A 26434-nucleotide genomic window follows, 5' to 3' on the forward strand; every position below is an offset into this window, starting at 1 on the left:
TGCCTTCCTGATGCACATTACCCGGACCCTTCAAGGTGGCCTGCACTAGAGGCTCTCTCAAGAGTCTATGGACTTCATCGGTCGGTTCGGGTGTTGGTACATCCAATATCCAAAATTCACTTACCTCCGAATTCAGGGATTCTCTGGTCCTCCATACAAGCTTCCATCTTACCCTACCAACCAAGTGGTGTTGCTCGAGGTTGTGAGACAATTGGAGGAGTATATAGTGATTCAAAGGGATAAGCAAAAGAAGGCAAGGACATCCTCACTTACAATCGGTAATGGGCTGGAAACATGTCCATCATCACAGGCTGCAGCTACCGCTGAGAAAGAACTGGCCTGGTATCTCTTCTACCAATACAAGGCAAGAAAGGATTTCGATCCATTCCATAGGATAAAGAAGATCGAAGGGACAACGTTTGAGCACAGACTGGATCTGGAAGACTACTGGGCTAATGCAGCCGATAGTTTCGAGATCCGGAAGAGGTTCTGGTCAAGAATTCCTTTAAGTATGGTGAGAGCAACGGAAGTGTTCAAAGTTGCCGATTAGGTGGAAGAAAGCCTGGAACTTCAGCAGCCGAGTTTTGAGAAGATGAAGAGTGAACCTTTAGTCTTGATAGATTGGACAGAGGGAGAAAAATCAGATCTAGCAAACCTCATGAGGTCAGTGGTTGAGTACTCAAGGTGGTGGGCGTCTAAAAAGACAAAACAGTTAAAGACCAAAGGTGTGGTTCTAACTTATGAATTAATGGGAGTAGATGATACCCTGTCTGTCCACCCTTGTACCTCCGCCGGTGAGGCTCGGAATCCAAAAAGTGTTGGATCTCGAAAGAGAAAGGAGTTGGGTGGAAGCTCCACAAAGTGCACAGGGAAAAGGGCTATAGTTGAGAGAAGAGAATCCAGCGAAAGTCACTCCATCCTAAGTGCTGCTTCCATTGCGCCTGATCAGAGTACAATTGGGGAGCAAGAGATGAACATCTATGTGAGTGATGATGAAGTAAGAGTGCTTCCCAGCCAGTTGAGGAAGTGGTGGAGAAGGTCTTCCGAACTCCAAACAGGGGGCAAGATGAATCCCCTACAATCTTCTTGGATGGCATACCAGCGAACCCAGGAGAAGCAGACGATGAGTTTGATCGGAACACTGTAGAACAATCAACCATTCCTGATTGGCTGAGAGCAAGGATAAAGGCCAAGGTTCCCAAGGATGTCCACTCAACTGAGGAGGTTACCGCAGCATTCCTGGAGAAGGTGAATGAACCCGCCACAGCTGAACCGCCCAAACCAGCTAGGAAGTTCTCCCTAATTCAGAGAGACAGTGCCGGATTCAGGACAATCCAGATAGCAGTGCCCAAAGAAGGGAAGACTAGGGACAATGTCACCACAGATGACTACAAGATCACCACCATAGAGATGGGTAAGCCTACCCAGGATCAGGAGATCCAATATTTTGACGACTCCTGTAATGTTCTAAAGACAAGGCTGGCTCATGAGAAAGAAAAGAGGAAGAAAGTGGAAGAAGAGAACCAGCAGTGGAGGAAGTATGTTCTCCATCTTACCAGCCCACTCAACCATGAAGTCCTAGCTACTCCACCACAGCCTCTTCAGCAGGGATCAATGAAGGACTACGATGAGATGAAGGGATCATACACTCAAGAAAGGGAGTGGATTTCAGATGTTGTGATACGTGCTGACACCCTGGTAGAAAACTTAGTATCAGCACATGAGGTAACTTCTTTGTTGATTGATCATATCCAGGATCTATCATCCAATTGGGAAGCAGTGGATGAAATTCAGAATGAAATACTCCCTCACCTAAAGGTTATCTGAGGCATGTCAAAGAAGAGCTTAGTGGATGCAAGCATCATACAGACAGGAGACAGGTACGACTTCGGCACGTGGTACTATGCTCTGGTCACTCGGATTGAGGTTCTGAAGAAATCCGAGACCAAGTGTTTTGAGACAGAGGCAAGGGTTAGAGAGATCCTGGGCAAGGTATTCCGTGTGGCGTCAAAGATCTGGCAGAAGGAAAGCCTAAGGGAGAAGCATTTACAAGCAAAGAACCTGAGAGCCAAGATTCAGACAAGCTTAATCCGAGATTCAAGGATGATTAACAAAGGCGATCTTTCGAAGATTGCAAACTTCCTCTCCATCGATGACAACTTCCTCACCCAAGCAGTGGAGTGGGAAGGCACCCTTGCCACATGCGCCGACGATGTGGATCTCATCGACTTCCAGATTGGCAGTTTGCCAAGTGTCACCATGGAGGAGGTCAAGCTCGTGGTGTCCAGATACGTTGAATCTCTAAAAGAGGAAAGTGGCCACTCACCTCAGTAAAATTAGCAGTTGCGCCACTTGTCACTCTTTTGTTTGCTTGAACTGATAGTATTTCGGGAAACCCTAATTAGGGTTTAGGACTTTCAATCTTGGCCCTTGATCACTGTTTGATCTCGGCCATTCATTTATTTTGAGAAACTATATAAGGTTACCTCCTCTCATTTGAAAAGGGGGAGGTTTTTGATGTATTGTTGCTTAAGGTCATTTCCAGATAATATATTGCATGTGCGCTGCTTTGTAATCTCTATTATTTGAATGATTTGCATGGTTTCAATTGCCTCAACACTTAGTTAAAATTAACTTAGATTTGCTTTCATTGTTGTTAATTCGAATGAAGGATTTGATAAGTGTCAATTGATGGTGTATCTCCGCTCATACTTTTGGTGTATGGATGATTTCCATCTCACCGTGCAAAGTTAGTCTGAGCCCATCCCTTGTGCATCCCAACATCTCGATCATAAGCACAACCCATTGAAGATTGCACCGGCCTTGTGTAGTTGTCCCTAGTGTGGCGAAGCAAGGTTTGGTTTCTCGAGAGCACCCAGTTGATACCGTCTCCAGAATTCGTAGGATTAGATTAGCCCTCCTCAAACCCTATCCTTTTCCCTTTCTTTTGAAAGTCTAAATCCCAGAAAATCCCAAAAAAAAGAAGAGTCTAATTTGCTAAATCCATCTAAGTCCAGCAGTTCAAAAGAATACTTGTCAAACGTAAGTCCCCCTTGAAAATTTCAGCATACACTACCCAAGAACCTATTCCACTAAAGTCGCTTGTTCACATATATAGACCTTGGAATCAGTAGTGATTTTTCAGGAGAGGATAGAATACCCGAAGGTATCCTATCCTAATGTTTGGTAGATGATAAAACAGACACCAACACGTAGTTTGATATATCTTGCAAGTATTATCGCCAAGTCAGAAGGCTTATAGCATCGGTGGATGCAAAGGACTGATTCAAGAGAGAAGTTTGCAGAAACATTTTACAATTGGTGTGAATCCATGGTGTTAGCCATCATGTCTTATACCTAAGCAATTGATAATGATATCGTAGACTGGCCCGGTTATTAGTATAGTTGGCTTGGATGATATTGAGCTCTTAGTTTGGATGGTGGTAAACATATATTCGTACGTAATGTCCCTATATTGAAATCAGATATATCATCTTGGAATCGGCCGAAACGATGGGAAAGATCATCATAGACCTCTCAATAAAACCATTCCAAGTAGGAATACAATCTAGCACAATATGACTAGCACATATTCTTAATGAATTGGACTTAACACAGATCTCATTCCGTTGATAAATTATTATATTAATTAATTATAATTATTGCTTCATTTAGGATATATATATATATATATAATGATCAAGGAGGGGACATGACACAGCGATTCAATTATAAATATTAGTCTTTGCCACCTTGGATACACTTCATTCCTTCCTCTCCTTGATGTGCTATTGGTGAATTTTGGTGATCATTTCATCATTTTCATTGGTTCTTGTCTTTTTTTTATACCACAACTTAATTCTAATTGTGTTTATTTATTTGAATATTTTTCTTATGGGTTCTACCTTTTTACCCACTCTTGCATCATTTATGCACAAAATGATGACAAAGTGTCATGTCCCCACCTTGACAATCATATATATATATATATATCCTAAATGAAGCAATTACTATTATTATTTAATATAATAATAATCAACAAATAATTAATTGAAATTTATTTATTAAATGAATTTAATTGAAGATTTGAACTTACTAGTTAATGCACAGAAATTATTGACAATAGAACTAACAGCAATCTATAAGGGTAATAAATTTTCTTTGTATACGGCAACTGGGCATGATCGAGTATCTTCAAATCACAAAGGTGGTGATTTAGCCGGTCAATATGCAGATTTAAAGATAAACTAATATGCAGCAGTCACTAGTGTGCAGCGATACACAATAGTCAATAGTATGCAGTGATTACCATTAAGAAGATTTAAAACCAAAGAATTTGTGAACAAAACAAAAGGTACGATTGGTCTAGAGTATAAGACAATTATTATATTAATCAAATATATATGGCAGCGATAAAGTCTATAACAAATGCATGCCTCACTTGGGAAAGATACATCCTTTGTGAGGAGTTGTATTTCTTAGAATAAGTCGGACCCCTTCCAATGGAAGAAGGAAGATATAAAGAATGGTTGAAGTGTTGTAAGAAAAAAGGATATAGGGTGGTGATTTTGAATATCAGAACTCAGGTTGAAAGTGCTAATTAGAGCCCACGTACCAGTCAGGTAAGGGTGTCATATGATCCACCTATTACATGGCTAAACTCATAGAGAATAATCAGATAATGCGTCAAGGAAACTGCAGGAGTATAAGAACTATTCAGGAACAGCGATTCAGATAGAGGCATAGCCTCTCGAACATACAAATATATGGTCTTAACAGATATATCATGCAATCACATCAATATCTTCTCAAACGCATGGTTATGAGGCATCATTTAGAAATAGAGACCAGGTCTATATAAGGAATCAGAAATCCCATTATATCATGAAACCCAGTCCATCATATTAGGCAGACCTCCTGTCTAATTGTGTGGAGTCGCCTCCGATCCTCTACTTGACAGGCAATTAAAATCTATACCATCGATCAAGGGGAACAATCAATAAAAAAGAACAAAACTCCAGTTCGGTAAAAGGAATCGAACTTATCATATAATCTGCACTCAGCGAACCATCAATCAGGTTAGATCAGAACCGTTATTAAATCACAGGCAGTAACATCCTTGTTCTTGGTGGTATGCATGAGAAGGTGATTAATGTGTATGCTTAATATAAGAAGCCCGATAACATTCTTATGCAGAATTTAATAGTGGTATAACTTTAGATAATAACAATAATATTATTATAATATAATAATAATAATAATAATAATAATATAATTATAATTATTATAATGTTTTATAAGAACTACATTTGCAGTAATATATAATGATAATATCTGAGAATAAATAACGTACATAAATATATATAAAGATATATGTATATTAATAATAAATATTAGAATATAAATCAGATAGAATCCTTAAGTTAATATCAGGAAGAAGCTTATGTTTCTTTTATTATCACTGATTGGATTCATGTTAAAGATAGTTTTGTCTCCTAATCAACTTAGTTTAAGTCATAGGTACATTAAGATGGATTAATTAAGGTTAAAACAAGCCTAAAGTTAATAGGGGACATTACACAAAGTTGTTAATTTTGTCTTTGCTGCTATTTCTCTATTTTAAGGTGATTTGTGATTCGTGAAAGAAAAAGATTAAACTTCCCACCCTCTCAAGCATGTTGTGATTAAGCCTTTGTTATTCCTTCCTAGATGTCATGATTAGCCTTAGGTAAAACTAATGGAGAATGAGATCCCTAGAAATTCAAGAAAAAATGGGCAATAATAATGGAATTGACTTAGAAAGATAAGCTCTGGATAATGGCCATAGTATTGAAAAGAAATCATATAAGGTGGTGTTCAAAGTTTATGAACCAATTTTTATCCTAGAGTGCTAGTTTTTCAGTGAGCTTTGGCCATGGCAAAAGAAGCAACTTCAACATCAAATGTGGAAAATCCAACAAAAGAAGAGAAGAAAAGAAGAAATCGGTGAGGTGCCTCCACTCCTTAACTTTCTATTTGTTAAACATAACATAGATATACCTGAGGTCATGACAAAAGAAGAAGAAAGGTTAAATATCAATGCCATCTTATTTGTATTTCTAGATTAAAAAAACATTCCTTGAAGGAAATTTTTTGATGATTGGATGCAAATATGTAGGGAATGACTTGGCATGGCCTATTTAATATTTTCTCTAAAAACTCAAAGGGTTTTATATAAGAAGACCTAAAACATCGGTAAATCTATTTTCAGTGCTATTTCTTGAAATCTTAACCCTACCTTCTATGATATCTTGGCCAATTCAGCCCCAGAACGGTAGGAAATTGAAAACTTACCCCCTCTATTTTGGTCTACAATCCCCCAGCTCCTCAAACTGTTGGTTAATATGTTACTGGTTGAGGATATGAAGTTCACTTTGCCTCATTTAACTGCCATGGTTTTGATTTTTGTCAACCCGAAGGCATCCATCCCATATATTATGTGCTTGCCAGTTGGCATTGATGAGATACAATGCAAAAAGAAAGTGTTGGGAGGCTTAAATGCATATTTTCTTTGTAAAACTGATGGTCACTAAAGAAGGCACTTTCAAAAGATCCCCAAGAATTCCAGTAGTCCTATTACTGGTAAGACTCCTATTCAAGAGGAAATCACTACTAGTATAGAGGGGGTTAATTGTAAGAATACCCCGTCAAATGTTTTCTTGGATTTTTGCCAATATAAATTCACAACATTTTTAGCAAAAAAATAACCTACTGCTGCCATAAGTCTTACGTATTATTTTAAATTTTAATCATGCAAGTTACTGCTGGCACAACTTTCTTGATAAATAAACACTCAAAATAGGAACTTCAATTACATGTGATGGTTAGATTCATGTATACAAGCATGTTAATACCTTAAGATAGATGAAGGGAGAAACTGTTGGTCTGAAAATAGATGTGGAGTGCTACTACAGTCAAGGAACAGGGATAACCAGCCCTTCGAACTTCACATTACATCACCCACCCTTCCCAAAGGTCAAAACTGAGAGTTGCACTCCAAAGAGATGTCACCAAACACCTTGTGTCTGTCTGTAAAGGATAGGGACAGATCTGATAAAAAATTAAAAACACTGGATGGGTCTGAAAACGGCCTGGAACTGCAATCATATAATTCTGTATGATCCCACAATGGCTGCATATACCTGATAGTAACTTCTAAACCCATTGAATATACCAAACAACTCCGGAAGACCAAGGAAAAGACTCAGAATGTGCCCAGCAATGCCCAAATTGCTCAGAATCAATGATACCACAGCCCAACAGTCATCAACAGCCTCTAAATGGCTTGAATAATGCATATTGCAGGTATGCTGTTCAATTTCCAGCCATGCCTGTAGCAGTCCTAAAAACCCAGCAACATCAAACACCATCATATCAATTATAAACCCCTCCAAAGCATCATTTGGTCTGAACATGAATCACACCCAGCTCAAAGTATGCAAGGCATATAGTATGGCTTTCAAAGTTGCCTCCAAACTCAAAAGGATCAACCTCAAACAGGGGTAAATGACTCCCTAAGTTTCTTAGGCCACCCAACAACCATGAAGAAACCTCAAAGAGCAACAACTTGAAGAAAATATACTCACGCCCAGCCTTGAATGATCTGTAACAACTCCATAGAAAAAATAAATCAGCTACAAACCACTCAAACACATATCAATCTTGGTGCCCAAACATGTAAAATGTGCTCCAGACAAGCTGTGGTAATTTCAGACCAGTTTCACAACCCCGCAAGATTTTTAAATGGTGAAGTCTTACTAGGGCATCGCCTAGAAACCTCAGTTGTATGGCCAACATAGAGAAAACCTGAAACACCTCTAAAAAACACCACAAAATCTCTGCAAACACCAAAGAACAAATCTAGAAATAAACCTGGAAATCAACTCAAAATACCTAGAATATTTTCATTTCTCTAAAACCCTGCATCCCAAACTCTGTAAAAAAACAATGTATTTATTGAGTGAAAATAGTAGACCAGCTAGGATGAATCTTTCACCACCATAAACTAGTAAGATTGAAGAGGTTTTTCATCCTCAACAACTCCTGAGAGAACTCTATTCATTCCGAAAACATCTCCTCATGTATGCAAACTCTGAATGAATGATATGAAAGCCAAAACTCCAATTTATAGTGTTTGGAGGGAAACAAAGCATTTTAAATTCAGATATTTTATTTTCCCTCGAAAAGCCCCCCTTAGCATTTTAAAAACAAATGAAGTCCCTCATAACCAGAGTCCCCAAACTCGCCGCGAGTCAGGCGAGTTCGCCGAGTTGGCGAGTCGAGCCAACCTCGGCGAGTTTTGCCGACTCGCCGCTCGGACTCGGCGAGTTTTGGGCAAAACTCGCCGGACTCGCGAGTCAGGCGAGTTTTGCCAAAACTCGCCGAGTCCGAGGTCCAGGACTCGGCCGCGCGATAGGCATAATTCGAACTTAAAAAAACAAAAAAAAAAAGAGCTTTTTCATTTGTTTTTTTTTTCCATTCTCTTTGGTATAACCCTAAAAGGTCTTTTAATTGTTATTTGTGAGAAGAAGAGAGGAAAAGTGAGAGAGAGGAAGGAAAACAAGAGGCCATAGGTTTGCAATCAGCAAGGAAGAAGAGCATCAAGGAGACCACAAATCACATTGGGGAGGCCATAGGCTTGCATTGAGAGCATCAAGGAGTCCAAAGCAAGACTTCTCAACTCATTTGAAAGAGGTAAGGTAGATTTTGCTTGTTTTTTTAAGTATGTTAATGGATTTTTTTCATTTGTTTGTTAATTTTTTTTTAGTTTAACAGTTAACTTTCCAAATCTTGAATGTTTTTATTTTTTTAGCTTAATTACAATGAGAGAAGTAGAATAATGGCAAAGTGCAAACCCTACATTTTTTTAGAAAAAAATTGTGAACATGTATTTACAATTTTATTTTTTTTTAAAGTAGGGTTTCCTGATTTTTTCTATTAGTTTATAACTTTATTAAATTTTCTTATTGCAGCAGCTTTCACGTTTAAAAAACATTCATTTTTCACAATGCCTAAAAAGGATGAGGCTTGGAAATATACTGAAGACTTTATTGGCAGACAAAAAAATCAAACAAAATGTTTTTTTTGTAAAGAAATTAATTTTGGTGGCATCAATAGATTTAAATACCATATTGCCGGCATACCTGGCCATGATATTGAGGTATGCAAATTACAAACTCCTGAGGCAAAACGTTTCTGTTATGTCCAATTAGAAACACATGAACAAGAAAAGTTAACCAAGAAGAGGCAATTGGAAGAGTTAAGTGCTATTGGCTCCCATGCACCCACATCCGCATCTGCATCCGCATCCGCATCCGCATCCACATCCGTAGGCTGTGTTGGAGAGGGTTCTTCCATGCCTCCCTTTCACCCTAGTGCTTTTGCTAGTGCTAGTGCTTCTGCTAGTGCTAGTGCTTCTACTTCTACTCCTCCTGGTGGCACTATTACCTTTGGCCCTAGAGTTCGGAAATCCAGGTTGGATAGTTATTTTGTGCCGCGTAGTACTCCTGGGGCACAACCCTCGCTTGAGGGTATGGGTTGGAACAAGGAGGTTCATGATGCTGCAAGAAAACAAATTTGCAAGTTTTGGTACTTTTGCAACATTCCATTTATTGCAGCCAGGTAATTCTTTTTGATTTGATTGCTTTAAGTTTAAAAGTAAATTTATAGTTTGAAGTTGAATTTTACTTTGTCTAATCATAATCTATTTGTGACAGGTCTCCTTATTGGCAAGGCATGGTAGATTCCATAACCATTTGTGGTGCGGGGTTTAAAGCCCCTACCGATGCTGAGTTAAGTGGCCCCCTCTTGTTACAAATGGTTGAGGATATGAAAGTTGAGCTAGAGGACCACCGACAGTCTTGGAGAGAAAAGGGTTGCACCATCATGACAGATGGTTGGACGGATAGGAGGAATAGAACACTCCTAAATTTTCTTGTTTCCTGCGGAGGTGATTGATTATGATTCATTCTAATTTGTACTTCCCTAAATGCATTGAATAAATTAAATTTTGATTTGTTGAAAGTTTGAAACTCTATTTTCAGGATCTACCATGTTCTTGAAATCTATTGATGCTTCCTCACATGTGAAAAATGCCACATACTTATGTGAGGCTATTGAGGAAGTCATACAAGAGGTGGGGGAAGAAAATGTGGTGCAGGTGGTGACAGATAATGCAGCAAGTTATGTTGCTGCAGGTAAATTTTGAACTTTTCAAGTCTTGATGGAGAGGCATCTATGATTATTTAAAATTTTCTTAACACATCAAAATTTCTAATTAACTTAAAATTGCTGCAGGTAAACTTTTGATGGAGAGGCACCCGAAAATTTTTTGGTCTCCTTGTGCGGCCCATTGCCTTGACCTCATGTTGGAGGATATTGGTAAGCTTGAATGGGTGAAATCAATAGTTGAAAGGGCCAAATATATCAGCAAGTTTATCTACAATCATGCATTGGTCCTTAGCATTATGAGGCAATACACGGGGCAAAAGGAGTTGGCTCGTCCAGGCATCACGAGGTTTGCCTCAAACTTCCTCACACTGAAATCCTTGATAAAATCAAAGGCGGCTTTGAGGCGTATGTTTGTTGGTGAGGAGTGGACTTCCTCATCCTATGCTACAACCACTGCAGGGATAGATGTGGTAAATTGCATTTTTGATGAGTCAGGTTTTTGGACCCCCTGTGGAGAAACCGTGCAGGTAAATTTATTACAATTTAACATTTAGTATCTACTATCTAGTATCTACTATTTAGTAATTTAATTTTAATTTATTAACAATTTAACTTTGCAATTTTTCTTTTTTTTTAATTTAATTTGTGACTTAATTGTTTTTGTTTAACATTATGTGTAGGTCACTGAGCCCCTCGTAGTTCTCCTACGAGTTGTTGATGGGGAGAAGCCCTCTATGGGCTATATATATGAGGGTATGGATAGGGCCAAGGAGGCCATTAGGTCCATATATGCAGGAGATGAGGATAAGTATGGCCCCATTTGGGAGATTATTGATAGGAGATGGCAGAACCAGCTTCACAGGCCCATCCATGCAGCAGCCTATTACCTCAATCCGGCATTTCGATTCCGTGATGACTTCAAGGCAGATGAGGAGGTTCTTAGTGGCCTGTATACAGTGGTTCAAAAGTTGTGTACTGATGGCACAGCCTCAAGAACAACGCTCCAGCTGGATAAATATAATAATCGAGAAGGGGCAATCTTCTCAAGCAGCATGTGCATAGAGGCTCGAACACAATTGCAGCCAGGTAGAAATATATGTAAACTTAAGATTCTTAAGTTTATGGCTTATGCATTTTAATTTTTGATTTTATAATCTAGCCTTAAAGTTGGAAATGAGTTTGATTTTTTTTTCTTTTTCGTTATTTCAGATAGATGGTGGCAAATGTTTGGGCCCTCAACCCCAAACCTTCAAAAAATTGCCATCCGTATTTTGAGCCAGCCATGCAGTGCTTCTGGATGTGAGCGCAATTGGTCAATGTTCGAGCACATCCATTCGAAGAGGCGTAATAGATTGTCTGTGGAGAGGTTGAATGATCTTGTTTTTGTTCATTACAACCTCCGTCTTAGGACCAGACAGATTTTGGACACTGACTCCTCTCCGATCACTTTAGCGGAGATCGATCCAGAGTCTGAGTGGATCACTGAGTCTACCGATCCCGTCTTCACTGAGGAGGACCATGAGTGGGTTGACCAGGCAAACAGAGAGGCTGAGGCTGTGGCTATGGCAGAGGAGGAGGATAGAGCACGATCCGGCATAGGCACCTCACAGGCGGAGACTATGGCTTCTCAGTCATCCAGGACCTACCTTAGACGCATTTGTAGGAGGCAGACAGACTACTCTGAGGCTCAGGATTAGCTAGAGCCTGAGCCATAGACTTGTTTTTGTTTACAGTTATATATATGTTTGGGAACATTTGATGTCATGGATTTTATATACATTTGACAACATTTATAACTCTATATATCTATGTTTTCTATTTCCTTCAGCTACAATTTACATTTCTACGCATGTGATGGATGTATGTTTATGTATGTGATCAAATCAGCTTCTATTTGATGATGTTATAGTGTCTTTAAGCTTTATTCAATAATGGGTGCATGAAACAAGTTTTAAATCGTTAAAAATCTCTAAATTTCAAGGGTTTTTTATTTTGCCGAGTCATAGCCGAGTCGTCGCCGAGTCATAGCCGAGTCACGAGTCGAGTCGGCCTTGCCGAGTCCGAGCCGAGTCCGAGTCTGGGAACTTTGCTCATAACACTTAGGCATCCAACTTTAGGGACAGAATATAACACTTTAATATTTAAACACTATAGTGAACAATTAAACATCACTTTATTGCTTGAATGCAAATATTAAATAATACCATTAATCTTGCAGAAAACTCGCCAAGACATCAAAAAAGGAAACCAACCATGCCAAAACATAACTAAAGCTGAAGGATCATAATTGGAGTCAAAACAAGCACTGACTATAAATAGCAGTGTTCTCCAATGACTGAGGAGAACAAACCCAGAAAAATGCAGAAAGACTGGTCCTAGGGGTTACAATAACCTACTTCTAGAATTGCATGCCTCATTACTTATTATTATTTATAACTATCGCATCAAAATAATAATAACAATCTAAAGGCCCCAAAACAAAATAATATTTCCTATCCTTATCAAGGAAGTAAGGATTGGACCTATCTAAGATGAATTTATCAAAAGGAGACATTATAGTCAATCTCAATCTTAAGCTAGTGGAATCATACTCTTAGCCAGTCGAGGTGGGTTCTCAACCCACGTGACCAATGACATCAAAGGTAGTTAGGCCGAATGATTATGCCATCCATGAAATGAAAGAAATCCTTGGCAAAGATGACAAACTAGGACTGAGAAGCTAAGGAAGAAAGGAGCAAGAGAACAGGATATATTGCTAATTTGCTAATAGATTGCATAAATTATCACCACCTTCGAGGGAAGGAGGCAAAGAGGAGTATCTAAGAAATAGTGGAAAGGAAGGAACTGGTGGATAGAGATGTCAATGGATTGAAAAAGTAAACTAGCCTCAGTATACCAGCATCATCAACATCCAATGAGACCAAAAGAGTCAATCTGCTCGGATGAGCAAAATTGGAATTGCTAAGTAGGAGTATCTCATATGCCTAACAAGAAAATTATCCATTTCCAATGATTTGAGCCTAAAAAGACACTTGGATCAATGGGAATGGGTACCAAACATGGTTTGGAATCTTTGGATCATGCACAGAGGGGCAGTCCACTTGCTAACCCTAAAAATCAGATCTAAGTAGCTGGACAGTTGGGGTTTCAGTGTGCCTAACCCATTGGATTGTCAGCAGCAAGCCTTTGTTTCCCCTGTTTCTTAACTTTGGAGATTAGAGTGCCCATATAGCAATCTTTGAGCCTATTATTAGGCACATTCACCCCCTAACCAGTAAAGTTGGAAGTCATCCAACAGAATATTGGTTTGCCCAATAATTTTAGGATCAATGCATTAGGATTGGAACTTGCCCCATAATTTGCTTTTGTCTCTAGGATTTGTTGCAGTATGCATCACTTCAAGCCCACATTTTTCCATTTCTTGCATTGTTCACAACCAAATAGCTAAGTTATCACAACATAACCTTCCTAGCTTTTCCACTCATAGCCACCCTCTTTCCATGTCAACTGCATCAATCTAACTGTTGTATCATTAACAAGAGACGCAATGCGTCAAGTTCCTGCCAATAGTTAGAGAGGAAAGTAGATAAAGAGAGAGTGGGAGAGACTAGAAAAGGATACGAAGAGATGTTATAGATAAATATATATAGATGGAGAGACATAAAGAGAGGTAGAGATATAGTGATAGAGAGAGCTCCAGAAATAATAAGATAGATATAAAGTGAAAGATAGAATAAGAAATATGGAGAGGAAAAGAGATATAGATATAAAGGTCTAGGAAAAGGAAGAGGGGGAGAGAAAGTGTGAAAGTGGAAGGTAGAGGTAGAGATGAATGATTGCTTGCCATGACTAAACATATTAACAAAGTTACATTTTTCATTCAAACTTTGAATTGTATAGAATATGAAACATTTTTTTATTATTACATGATTAATACAATGCATTAAAATTAAAGTCTTCATTTCAAACTTTCAATTATATAGAAGATTTATAATTATCTAAAACATTATGGGAAAAAGATGGAAGGAACCGGCTCTGCAAAAACCGTTGGACATTAATGGCGGATCAGAGGATTTGACAGGGAAATCGAAAGGGAGGCGGTATGAAGAGAAAGGTGAGATTGTGGTGGATCTCATGGAGGAGATGGAGGAAGACAGACAGTTTTGGGAAGATCAAGCGGTGATCACAAGGATCATCGGCCTCAACTGGTCAAGGAAAAATATCAGATCATGGGTTGAAGATAAGTGGGGCGATCGGATTGTTATCAAATTTATACCGAAAGGATTCTTCATGGTGCTTTTTGAAAAATGATCAGAAAGAGATCGTATCCTTAATCAGGAGAATTGGTTTGCAGACAAGCACACGGTGTATTTGCAACCCTGGACACCAAATTTTGATCCCATCCCGTTGGCAGTCTATACATGCCCGGTCTGGATATTCCTTTACAATTTGCCGATTGAATATTGGGCAGAGGTCTTCTTGGAAAAGATCGGCAGAATGCTTGGGACGGTGTTGGAGATAGACGTTGATGATGAGGAGGATTTGTGTAAGTATGTAAGATTGAGGATAGCGGCAGTCAGGCATATCCCGGAGCACATTACATTACATACGTCGAAAGGTGCGTGGAGGCAGCAGATAGAAGTTGAAAAAGAAATTCGTCATTGCCCTAGATGTGGTAGCAAGTTTCATGGAATAGAGGATTGCAGAATGTTCGTTAGAAAGGCTAGGACTCCTTTTAGGAGACCACTACAAAACTAGAGGCGAAAGTTGGAACAACCGTCGAAAACGGTTTCGGGTTCTGTTGAAAAGATTCAAGAGACAAAATCTCCACCGCAGCAACAAAAGAAGGGTTCGTTGTCATCGTTAAAAGACGGGGAAAATCTCCATTCGAAGATTAGGAATGCAGCCGTCAATAGGTGCCCTGATGATGGAGGGGAGACTTCCAGGCAGGAAGTATGTGAAACCAAGGTGGGGGGTGAAGATCCTTCAACCCCCAGAATCAATAATTCATGTAAAGGGTTATCTAACACGGAATTTGAATTTGATAAGGACTTTGAGGAGGAAATGTCTCAAGAGGATGCTTTGGAGAATGTAGATCCGAGATGTATCAGTCAGTCAGCTAACGTTTTACTTGGTAAAGCCAAAGGATTCAGAGGTAGGCGGAGCAACCGTCAAAAAAGGGAAGACAGCGCAAAAGAGAAGGGAATTGTTAGTGTATTTGATTTCATGAGGAAAGCTAAGGGAGAAGGGCTCTCCCTTGGTAAGAGATGAAGATTACTACATGGAATGTCAAGGGTCTCTCAGCCCCTAATAAAAGACGCTTGGTGAAACGAGCATTTTGTAGATGTAGTTGTGATATCATTGCCATCCAGGAAACAAAGCTAAGTTCAGAGAATGTGAATAGTTTCATTAAGTCTTGTAAAGTTTGGGAGGGTGTTTTTCAAGAAGCCAATGGAGCCGCTGGCGGACTTGGCATATTATGGAATCCTTCTTTGGTCAAAGTTATGTTATTAGAGAAAGCAGAATACTGGATGATTTGTACTGTTTACAATTTGAAGGAGAATTTGGAATTTCCTCTAATAAATGTTTATGGGCCTACAAAAACTTTAGATAAGTCTCATGTTTGGAATGTCCTTTCAAAAAAAATTCTCGACCTGAGGAGTGATAGGATAGTTGTGGTAGGTGATTTTAACACATTGCTTGATTTAGATGAGAAGAAGGGAGGGTTGAGAATGTCAAATAAGGTCATGGAAGATTTCCGTGATTTTGTTGCACAGAATCATTTGATGGATGTTGTCCGGAAGAACGGTCTATTCACATGGACTAATCGAAGGGTCAATTTCGCACACATTTCGGAAAGATTGGACAGACATCTCATTGGAGAATTATAAATGGAGTCGTCATTTCAAGTAGAGGCATCCATTCTTCCAATATCTCTATCGGATCATTTTCCTATGGAGCTTAAGTTGAGTGAGGCTCCATCTAAAGGAAGCAGCAATTTCAAATTTTTGAGCATGTGGTGGAGAGATGGTGAGTTCATTTCACATCTCGAGCAGTGGTGGAAAGAGAATAATATATTCAGGGGAACCCCGAGTTATAGCTTTGTGAAAAGACTGAAATTCTTAAAAGAGAAGATTAAAGTTTGGAACAAAGATACTTTTAAAAACATATTTGCAGAAAGAGATTGAGTTGAGGAAGAACTATCTCGATTAAATTCTGTCACAATCACTTCCAGGATGTCTAATGATGCGTATCACAAAGAAATTGCTCTCAAGAAGGAATTGGCAGAGATACTTCTTAGAGGAGAAATATATTGGCGCGACAAATCCAGAGAGCTATGGATTAAAGAAGGCGATACGAACACTAAATTCTTCCACACCTCGATAAAGACTAATAGGAGTAGGAACAGAATACACTCGATCATGGATCAGGAAGGCAAGCGGCATTCTTCTCCTGAAGCTATTGAGGAGGTAGCGGTGAACTTTTTCAAGGATTTGCTTGGTGATGTTAATGGGCACAAACCACCACAACCTCATCTGATGACGGATATTATCTACAAGGAGATCTTGGACGAGGACAACAAATTATTATGTTGTCCATTCACTATAGAGGAGGTCAAAAAGGCTATCTTTGACTTGCATCCAAACAAAGCTCCTGATCCTGACTGGTTCACCATGGACTTTTTTCAAAAATGCTGGGGGTTTTTGGGTAATGACATTCTCAGAATCATGGAACATTTTAGAAAACAGGGGAGATTTGTGAAGGAAATTAATGATACCAACATTGCTTTGATCCCTAAGAAGCAGGATTGTTCATCCATTGTGGATTTTAGGCCCATTTCTTTATGTAACTCTATTTACAAAATCCTATCCTAGGCTATGGTGAACAGGCTAAAACCCATCTTGATGAAGATCATTTCACCTGAACAGCATGGATTCACCCCGGGTAGCGAAATTATGGATAGCATAATCATGCCAACAGAAACTATCCATTCTATGCATTCTTCCAAATTCAAAGGTATGATTATTAAATTAGATGTGTCCAAGGCTTATGATTGAGTTACGTGGAGCTTCCTAATTGAGTAACTTAGGAAATTTGGTTTTGACAAAAGATGGTTGAAGTGTATTGAACATTGTATTTCATCTATTAATTTTTCAATTATTGTTAATGGTTCTGTGAGCGGCTTTTTCCAAGCTACTAACGGGCTTTGGCAAGGAGACCCTCTATCGCCCTTTTTGTTTGTACTTATGGCAAAAATGCTCGGTAGGCAAATAAAAAGCAAGGTTGGGCGAGGCCATTGGAAAGGTTTTTCAATTCACGGAAGCTTGGATCCGATCTCTCATTCACAATTCGCGGACAATACTATTCTGTTTGGCGAAGCTATGGAGAGAGAAGGACACATTATTAAGAATGTGTTAGAAGATTATGAAAAGGATTCTGGCCAGTGCATGAACAAGCAAAAATCGAGGATATACTTCCTCAACACAAATAAGAGGTCTCAGTTGAAGATAGAGGGATTGTTGCAATTTGGTCAAGGCAATTTCCCTATTAAATACCTTGGGGTTCCTTTGTTCGTAGGAAAATTGGACAACAGAATGTGGGAAGAGGTAGTAAATAAGTGCAAAGCAAAATCTGCATCATGGAAAAATAAATGGCTTTCGCAGGCAAGGCGGATACAGATGATAAAATTTGTTTTGTCTGCAGTTCCTGTCTATTACATGTCTTGCTACAGATTCTCTTGCAAGGCTTCGTCGGCATTAGATGGAATGCTCAAAAAATTTATTTGGGAAGGTTCGAAAGAGGAAAAAAAGATCCCTTTAATCAATTGGGAAACTACCTACATGCTTAAGGAGGAAGGTGGGGCAGGTCTCAAGAAAATGAATTTCCAGAACTTGGCACTTGGTGCCAAACTTGCTTGGAAAATGTATAATTTTCCCCATAAAGGCTGGTGCAAGTTGATGGCTACCAAATATTTGGACTCGAATGAGCCAGAGAGAATATTTACAGTGGCCAATTCGATTGGAGGTTCACCGATATGGAAATTCATCTGGGAAAGCAGGAAGATCTTAACAGATCATCTCACTTGGAGGATTGGTAATGGGCGCAAAGCAAAGTTTTGGAGAGATTCTTGGAATGGAGAGGAAGCTCTGGCAGATGTGATTGAGGATCAAGATTGGATCGATCAGATTGAGGCAGTCATGGGAGTTTATGTGGCAGATTATGTTGATGTGAATTGCTCTCCGAATTCTCCTATCTCGTGGAAATGGGTTGGAGATTGGCAGAGCGATAATAATCTGAAGTTGGTTGATATACTTAAAAGCAGGAAGACTTTCATTTCGAATGAAAACAACTTTCTTGTTTGGAATGCTATGGCAGATTATGTTGATGCGAATTGCTCTACGAATTCTCCTATCTCGTGGAAACGGGTTGGAGATTGGCAGAGCGATAACAGTCTGAAGTTGGTTGATATACTTAAAAGAAGGAAGACATTCATTTCGAATGAAAACAACTTTCTTGTTTGGAATGCTGCCAAATCAGGTAAATATAAGGTGAGTTTGGGTTACGAACTGCAAAGAAAGAGGCAGAAGGATTGCAAATGGCCTGCCATTCTGTGTTGGGACAAAAGGGTGTTGCCTAAAGCTGGTGCCTTCCTATGGATTGCATTGCATGGAAGGATTCTTACGTGCGACAGACTTAAAACAATAGGTATTGCGGGGCCCAGCAGATGTTGCCTCTATAAACAAGAGGAAGAAACCGCAGAACATTTATTGTACGGTTGTTTTTATACAACGCAGTGTTGGGATTGGTTATTGATGAAGCTTCAGAACCAAATGGTGCGCAATAGTACTTTCAAAGACTTCATTTTTACCTGGCCGATGGGTGGCAAGACCTCAAAATGGGGGAGTCTGTGGATTGTTGGCCCATCTATGGTTGCCTGGCACGTGTGGAAAGAGAGAAACAGAAGGATATTCAGGGAGGAAGAGTTGGAGGTTCCTCTTCTTATTAACAAAATTCAAGCGGCAATAGAAGAAACTATTAATGGCAAGATCCATGGGAGAAGATTTAAATATTATACTAAATGGGATATGGAGATAGAGCAAGTATGGTATTTGAAGTAGAGCAGTAGTCACTTTCAAGGTGCAAAATCAGTTGAACGGAAGAAAGTTAAGTGGTCTCCTCCCCCGTCCGGTTGGAAAAAATTGAATTTCGATGGAGCTAGTCGAGGAAATCCAGGATTATCTGAGTTTGGTGCGGTAGTTAGAGACGAGAAGGGTAGCCTAGTAGGGGCAATATGTGGACCTGTGGGAATTGCTGCTAATAATGTAGCGGAAATCTTTGCTTTAGAGGAAGGTTTGAAATGGGTCTCATCTAACGAAGTTTCGAAGGTGATAATAGAGGGCAATTCTCAAGTCATCCTAAGCGGGATTATCAAAAAAGGATTTACGAATTGGCGGTTAGATGCATGGATCCCGAGGATAAACCGTTTGCTTCAAAAGTTGACAGATTACCAATTTCACCACATCTTCTGCGAGGGCAATCAAGTGGTGGACTTTCTTGCTAACTGAGGCATTGCCGAGACTCTACCAACAATCATGTCGACAGCAGATGCAGGGAACAAAGATCTTCAGAATATCCTGAACAAAGACAGAGCTCATCTCTCAAGGACGGGTATAGGGTGAAGTATTATTATAAAACTTGTTTTTCGGGATAAGAGAGGTACTCTCTTATCAGTCTTTATGCACGCGAGCTGGATAGCTGTTGTTACGGCTTCTTCAAGATTGGACTGCGCCTGGTTTTTAACGACATGGTGGGAAATAGAGAAGGCGGGATTGGAGCGCAAGATGGATGATTCTAGATGTTTTAGGTCTATTTAAGCAAGGTTCAGACTGATCGGAGCAAGCATCTATCAGAAGATAAAATGGTGTATCGGTTCGGACTTAGTTGTCTATGCCGCGAGGAGACTTTGGAAGATCAGTGTGAACGTCTCTTTGATATTGATACAGAAGATCAAATTGCCATTCAAGGTTTGCTAGAGGATGCGTTCAATGAGGAGAGGCACTGGTGCAATGGGTATATTTATGAGATCATTCTATGCTTAATGGTTGACGTCCTGCCATCGAAGGAGGCATGTGTTCAGAAAATGGTAGGATTTGTGAGGGAAGAAGTTGCAGAGGTCGTGGGTGGTGCAGTTTTGAAGGTGGTAGAGGAGTGGGCCAGTATACTAGGTCCCTATTTCAACCACGCGGTTACCCTATCAGATGTGGAGTGCTCGAAATAAGAGGACGAAGCCCAGTTAGCCGCGGTTGCTCTTAGGAACAGTAAGGAGGAGTTTATGGCAGAAGCATGGGAAGTTTTCCGGGTTGGGGTCACGAACGCAAACATGGGCCCATTTAGGAGGATGATGCAGAATAAAGATGGTTGGCTTTCGAAAGCCAGTATTGATAAGGAGGCGACTATTGGAGTGCGGGTGGCCACCATTTTAAGGCTTTTGTAATTTGGTAGTGTTTTGTTTTGTTCAGTTTCGTCGAGTTGGTAGGCAGGTTGAGTCAATTGAATATACTTTGTAATCTTTTTTTGATTAATATAGGGCACTATCCCCACCTTGATAGCACTTGCTTTTAAAAAAAAAAAAATTATATAGAAGATTTATTTTATTGGATGATTAATACGATGCCCAAAGTTATAGTTTTCGTTTGAAACTTTGAATTGTATGGAATATAAATATTTTTTGATTACATGATTAATATGATATATCAAAGTTAGAGTTTTCATTTCAACCTTTGATTTATATAGAACATTCTTTGGAAAATATTAAACATAAAAATTTTAAATATGTAAAAATATTGATCTCCAACTTAAATATCTTATAAAATTAATATATCATCAAATAATTTATTTATTTTTAAAATTAATTTTTTAAATCAAAATTAAATACCTAAAACATAAAGGAGTCTATAATATGATGGTATAAATTAAAATATGTCTCTTAATTTTTTTAAAATAAATAAATTTAAAATGATTATATTAATTAATAAATATTTCATATATATTATTGATTAAAAAAAAAAATTGATAATTATTGATAATTATTTATTATTAAATATCTAATAAATTTTAAATGAACTAGCCCATTCTTATATTTAAAAATAATAATAATAATGTAATGTCCCCTTCTCATTGATGCTCTTTCGGTGGTCCATTAGCCTATTCCTGAGACCCGTAGGCTAGGTGGAATGAAGAATGAGGGTCCAGCATTGATGAAACGAGGACTTACTATGTTTAGCAAGTAAGGGAATGGCCATTCTGGTGTTACTGTACTACTGAGCTCTCCATGATTTGCCTCTAGTCACGATGATCATGTTGTTATGAGCATTAGTTCTTGACTTACTATTTTTAGTAAGTGGCAATGTGGCACAGTTCTATTTTTGGCAGTAGACAGGGCCCTGATTCTGCAACAGTTTTGGTGGTCGTCCTGACTCAGTTTCATCCTAGCAGTGTTAATAATCAATACCAGAGCCATATGAGAAATAGTTAAATATTAATTCCTTATCCTAAGGTATAATATTTAAATAATCTGATTATTGACGACTGATTTATTAAAAATTGGGATTAATGTCTATTTTTCCTAAGTTCTTGGTGAATTCATGTTTATTAAAGAGAGATCGAATTATTGAGAGAGATATTATATTTTTTACAACTTATCTCTATTATTTGCCAAAGTGTACGTGGGTCCTTGCCTTAGCGTGGGAATTGACTTGTGGGGAATGGCACCACTCTTGGGTCCACTTGTAGTGGAGTGAAATGCAAAGGAAAAACGTTGAAATTAAAGGAAATGGCATTTGGGTTTGAGGTGTGTGGAGTTATAAGTATGAGACTTGGACTTCCATTTGGACATCTTTGAAAATTGCATCGTCATGCTGCCGGTTTGGCTACTGAAAATCTGAGCTTCGAAGTTGGCTTCCTAGCTGAGTCTCAGTTTCGTACTTGCAATATAGTACCTAGTTGTGCCCTTGTGTTCCCATTGCAGATTGGTTAATGAGTTGCAGATTATGGAGTGTTCGATGTTGGATTTGATTGCTTCTAGTTGCTGGTCACGGGACTGTTGAAAGTGAAATTTGCTCATATCTCTTAACCAGGCGACTCCATCCATCTGGGTACCGGCTCATCCTTCCTTCTAGGCTATGGCAATACAATGTGTGAATTTTTAGCATGTTAAAATGAGCAATGAATTTAATAGATAAAATCGAAATTCCTAGGCTAGGCGTGGGTTTTCTATTTTGCATTGGGATGCGTGCAAAATAAAAATGGGTTTGTTTGGGATGTGGCTTTGATTGGTTGTCATTGCATTTGATGTACGGTGGGATTGGGATTGATTTGAGTTGATTCGGGCAAAAAATGAGTGAATTATGAGTGTTTTGATGTTTCCATAGGCTGCTGAAACTGTACTTTCAGCCTGCAGATCAGTGTAACAGAAAATTACAGTCATATTGTAGAAATCTGCAAGTATTCATCTCATCTCTATATTGTAAGGTTGTTTCAGTAGTACTGATCATCCCCTTCTTTCTGCTTCTTTTGTAATTACCCACTGCATAAGTGGAAGAGGCTGGCTTGCCGCCTTCTAAGTTTTGTAATTCAGTTTTGCAATCAATCCTCCCGCTGAATAAGTGGTCGAGTGATAAGTTCAATTCAATGGTCCTCTCGCTGAAATATGCGGTAGAGTGATAGCTTAATGTACTGTCCTCCCGCTGAAATACGCGGTAGAGTGATTGAACTTCAATTTATTGTAATTTTCCCTTGGTCGGTTTACCGCCAAGAGCTTTGGTTTCTATCCTGCTGGATAAGTAGAAGGGGCTGGCTTGCCGTCCATGCATTGTAATTTTCAGTTTGATTATGATTGCTAACGATCCCCGGAACACCGTATGCTCTCACCCTCCCAGTCTGGACTCTCAGTGAACAAAAGGTGGAAGGGTTCCCTTTCAATTGTTTGGATTATTCCTCTAACCTTAACGGGTTATTTGTTGTGGATGAATTGTTATTGGTCTAAAAACAAAAAAAATTACTGGGATATTACAAATAATATGCCCAAAAAGTAAGTTAGATGGCAACTAATTAAGCTTGAAAATGTATCTTTTTTCAAACCAGATGCTATAACATCTTTGTTTACTTAAAAAAAGTTTTGCCCTTCTCACCATTGAACTACGTGGCTGCAATTAGGACATATTATTGGCAGCAAGTTTAACAAGGAGCAACAGGGTTAATGTTTGATTATCTTTATGCGTTGGAATTTGTTAAATTATATTATAGCTTCCTCCACCTATCCTCGCCTCAGTTGGCATTCCAATAAATGTACCTTCTGTTTTAATGCCACTGTTTCAGTTGTACAAACTGCAAACTGACATTTTATTTAATGTAATTGAATGCACAAAATTGTGTATTTTTGGGGGGAAAAATTAAATTTTATGCTTGCTGTTACCAATAGAAATAGAGAAAAATGTTATTTTTATAATAATTTAAAATAATAATTAAACTTACATTATAAGTTATGTGTATAAAAAATTTAATTCATTTTACTGATTGGCTAAACTAATTAAAAGATTGGATTGAATGAATGCGTTAGTATCCTGCCTTGGCAGGCTTGGCAGGAACTAAAAAACATTTGTTGAAGCTGAGGATGTCATTATATTCAACATTTTTATGGCAAGTGTCACCCTGTTAGTTTCTGTTTTGCTTTTAGTTATCTTTGGTTTATAGCATCTTTTAAGCCTCCATTTGGCTCCATCTTGCTACTATCTCAATGTATTTCTGAGTCCCATTGACCTATTTTTGTCACTGGTGGACTTTAATATAGTTTCTTTCTTTCTTTTAGTGTTTGGTGTGATCTCATTAGCTTCTGTAGGTTTCTATTTTTTCTTTTGTTTCCAGTATTTGGTGTGCTCTCAGTAGCTTCTGTAGGTTTCTATTTTTTCTTCTGTTTCCAGTGTTTAGTGTACGCTCTTAAGCTTATGTAGGTATGGTGGCCTTTAAGGTCATAGAGGCATGGCAACTTAAAAGCCTTCTAAAGTTTTGATAACTCTGTAACTAGCCTCTTTATGATAGTATTAAGAGGTAAAAATCAATTAATATTTTAAATCCAACTTTCTACAATTGAATATAAATCCTCAACTACATAACAAGATTGAGATCAAAACAATGATATGTAATAACTTGGTCGAAGGAAAACTCAAGCACAAGGTACACACCACTTTTGACCACTTGATATCAAGCCATGTAGCCAACAGCCGGAGACTGACACGATGTCGAGCATCGTATCCTTTTCTCAACACTGACTTCTTTTTTTTCTCTTCAAACGTATCAGCAACACAAGCAGCCAACAGCTCAAACAAAACTGCCACTTTTCTCTGATTTGTTAATAGCTTCCCTTCTGTTATTGTTTCATTCTCATCAGATCTGTTGTTCAGCCCTGCTGGAGTTGACTGACAAACTTCTGGATTTGCCTCACACAATCTGCTAGCTCCTTCCATGGAATTTCCATAATCATTTGTTTCAGCTCTCTGGGTTTTGGATGCTCCATAATTTCTGCTGCTTTTGCCAGTCAAAAGTGGGGTCCTCTCAAAGCTTGTTGACATTGCATCTATTGCATTGGCCAATTCAATCTCTGAATTTGCCCCTATTGATGATGACGGCTTTTCATCCTTCTCTTCTTCAGAAAGTATCCTCAAAAACTGCATTCAATGAAAACCAAAGAGAATCAATTAATTTTTCCTTTTACTGAAAAGAACACAATGTCTCTCTATCCAAAAATAAGTAAAAAGCAAGCACATTACTTCAACCTAATAATGGATAAGTTAGCACTAAATCAACAGAAAAAATACTCAGAAAAGTATAAAATTAAACAAGGCTTAAAATTCACACTAATGACTCATGTATTTTGCACACAATCATTCTTTCCACACTATACATAACGATTTGTAACAAATAACAATCAAATGGTATACACATTTCAAACACTTATCTGGAACACATACAAAATAAAATCATAGAAACATAGAGCTTTCACTTGCGAATTCCTTTATATTGTCTGATAAAATATTTACAACTTGTAACCATTGAAATATCTAACACTATGAAAGAGAAAAATGAAAACAATGTAATAATGTGAGAAACATTTTCACCCAATTTTAAGACAACAAATTTTCCAAAACGACGTGGATACCTTCATTTCCACCATGTTAATAAGTCAAAGTGAGGTTATAAAGAATGTTGAGTCTCAATTTTATTTCATCCATGTGTAAATGAATGTTGGAATATATAATAAACTTAGCTCTCTCTCTCTCTCTTCTCTCTATTCCCATTGAAGTTCCGACTTACACACCTTTGGGAGTATATTTTCAACATTTAATGAGACCTGCACATGTTATTGATATAGAGCCCAACTATACCTACCTCCATCGTGTTTATAAGTGGTGGATAAATGGAGGAATCCCCTCTCCCCACAAGAAGTGAATGACTCTTTGCTCCTCGAGGGGATGTTCATATAATGCATCATGCCTAAGGGCACACACATTTGGGTTCATCTCCAATATTTGCGTCTTTTATCTCTCATTATTCGCACTTCTACTAACTCATGCTTATGTCACATCGTTCCTAAATGTGCATACATGCAAATTTCAGCATCATATCAGAGAGAGAGTGATATTTGATGCTTTCAATGGAAGATCTGGTCACGAAGGTGCATCATCTCACAAAGAGAGGATAAAGTGCATTTTTAAGGAGAAATTCGCTTTACAAGGAACATTTGGTCAACTCAGTCATCCCCCCTTTTCAAAACTAACTCCATTGGGAGAACCTATAGACTATTTCTTCATTTCTCATAGGCTAAGGGATAAAATGTGGGAAATGAAATAATAATATTTTTAAGTTGGACCCAATCACTTTATTTAATAAAGGTGACATAAATATTATTATTTTATTTTTAAAAGTGTATTTAAATGTAGTTGGCAAACTCAACGAATACTAGCTAGTTTTTCAAGTTACTGAATCACTTGTCACAAACTCAATGAGTCCGATAGAAAAACTCACTAGACGCACCAAAAACATGAAACACATAAAAAATGCAAAATAAATCCTGATAAAACACATAATTTTGCACTATAAATCCAAACACACCCTTCACAATCTCACACAACACTGTTGAATCCTTTTCAGCTGATTAGAACAATTTCTA

At 38.4% G+C, this 26434-nt stretch overlaps 2 protein-coding genes across 4 annotated transcripts in view; one reads left to right on the forward strand and one right to left on the reverse strand.

Moving 5' to 3' along the window:
• LOC131068216 (uncharacterized) overlaps nt 1-26434 on the reverse strand; it is a 168261-nt gene that overhangs the window by 133251 nt on the left and 8576 nt on the right. For both annotated transcript variants that reach the window (XM_058003408.2, XM_058003409.2), the window contains exon 3: nt 24450-24932. In XM_058003408.2, the coding sequence (XP_057859391.1) occupies nt 24450-24932 (483 nt within the window). The remainder of the gene's footprint in view (nt 1-24449; nt 24933-26434) is intronic.
• On the forward strand, nt 8443-12036 carry LOC131049266 (uncharacterized). 2 transcript variants are annotated; one of them, XM_059217855.1, is made up of 7 exons: nt 8443-8733; nt 9012-9660; nt 9756-9988; nt 10083-10235; nt 10336-10736; nt 10890-11295; nt 11419-12036. In XM_059217855.1, the coding sequence occupies exons 2-7, from the start codon at nt 9047-9049 to the stop codon at nt 11904-11906; spliced, it is 2295 nt and encodes a 764-aa protein (XP_059073838.1). In that variant the 5' UTR covers nt 8443-8733; nt 9012-9046; the 3' UTR covers nt 11907-12036. The 2 variants fall into 2 exon arrangements, with proteins under 2 accessions (XP_059073838.1, XP_059073847.1); XM_059217864.1 differs by having other exon boundaries at nt 9015-9660.

This window comes from Cryptomeria japonica, chromosome 1 (genome assembly GCF_030272615.1).
Source record: "Cryptomeria japonica chromosome 1, Sugi_1.0, whole genome shotgun sequence".
Lineage (NCBI taxonomy): Eukaryota > Viridiplantae > Streptophyta > Pinopsida > Cupressales > Cupressaceae > Cryptomeria > Cryptomeria japonica.

Coding starts and splice junctions, on each gene's coding strand:
- LOC131049266 (XM_059217855.1), top strand. CDS start 9,047: ATGCCTAAAAAGGATGAGGCTTGGAAATATACTGAAGACTTTATTGGC. Junction 9,989..10,082: donor TTTTCTTGTTTCCTGCGGAG/GTGATTGATTAT, acceptor CTCTATTTTCAG/GATCTACCATGTTCTTGAAA. Junction 11,296..11,418: donor TCGAACACAATTGCAGCCAG/GTAGAAATATAT, acceptor TCGTTATTTCAG/ATAGATGGTGGCAAATGTTT.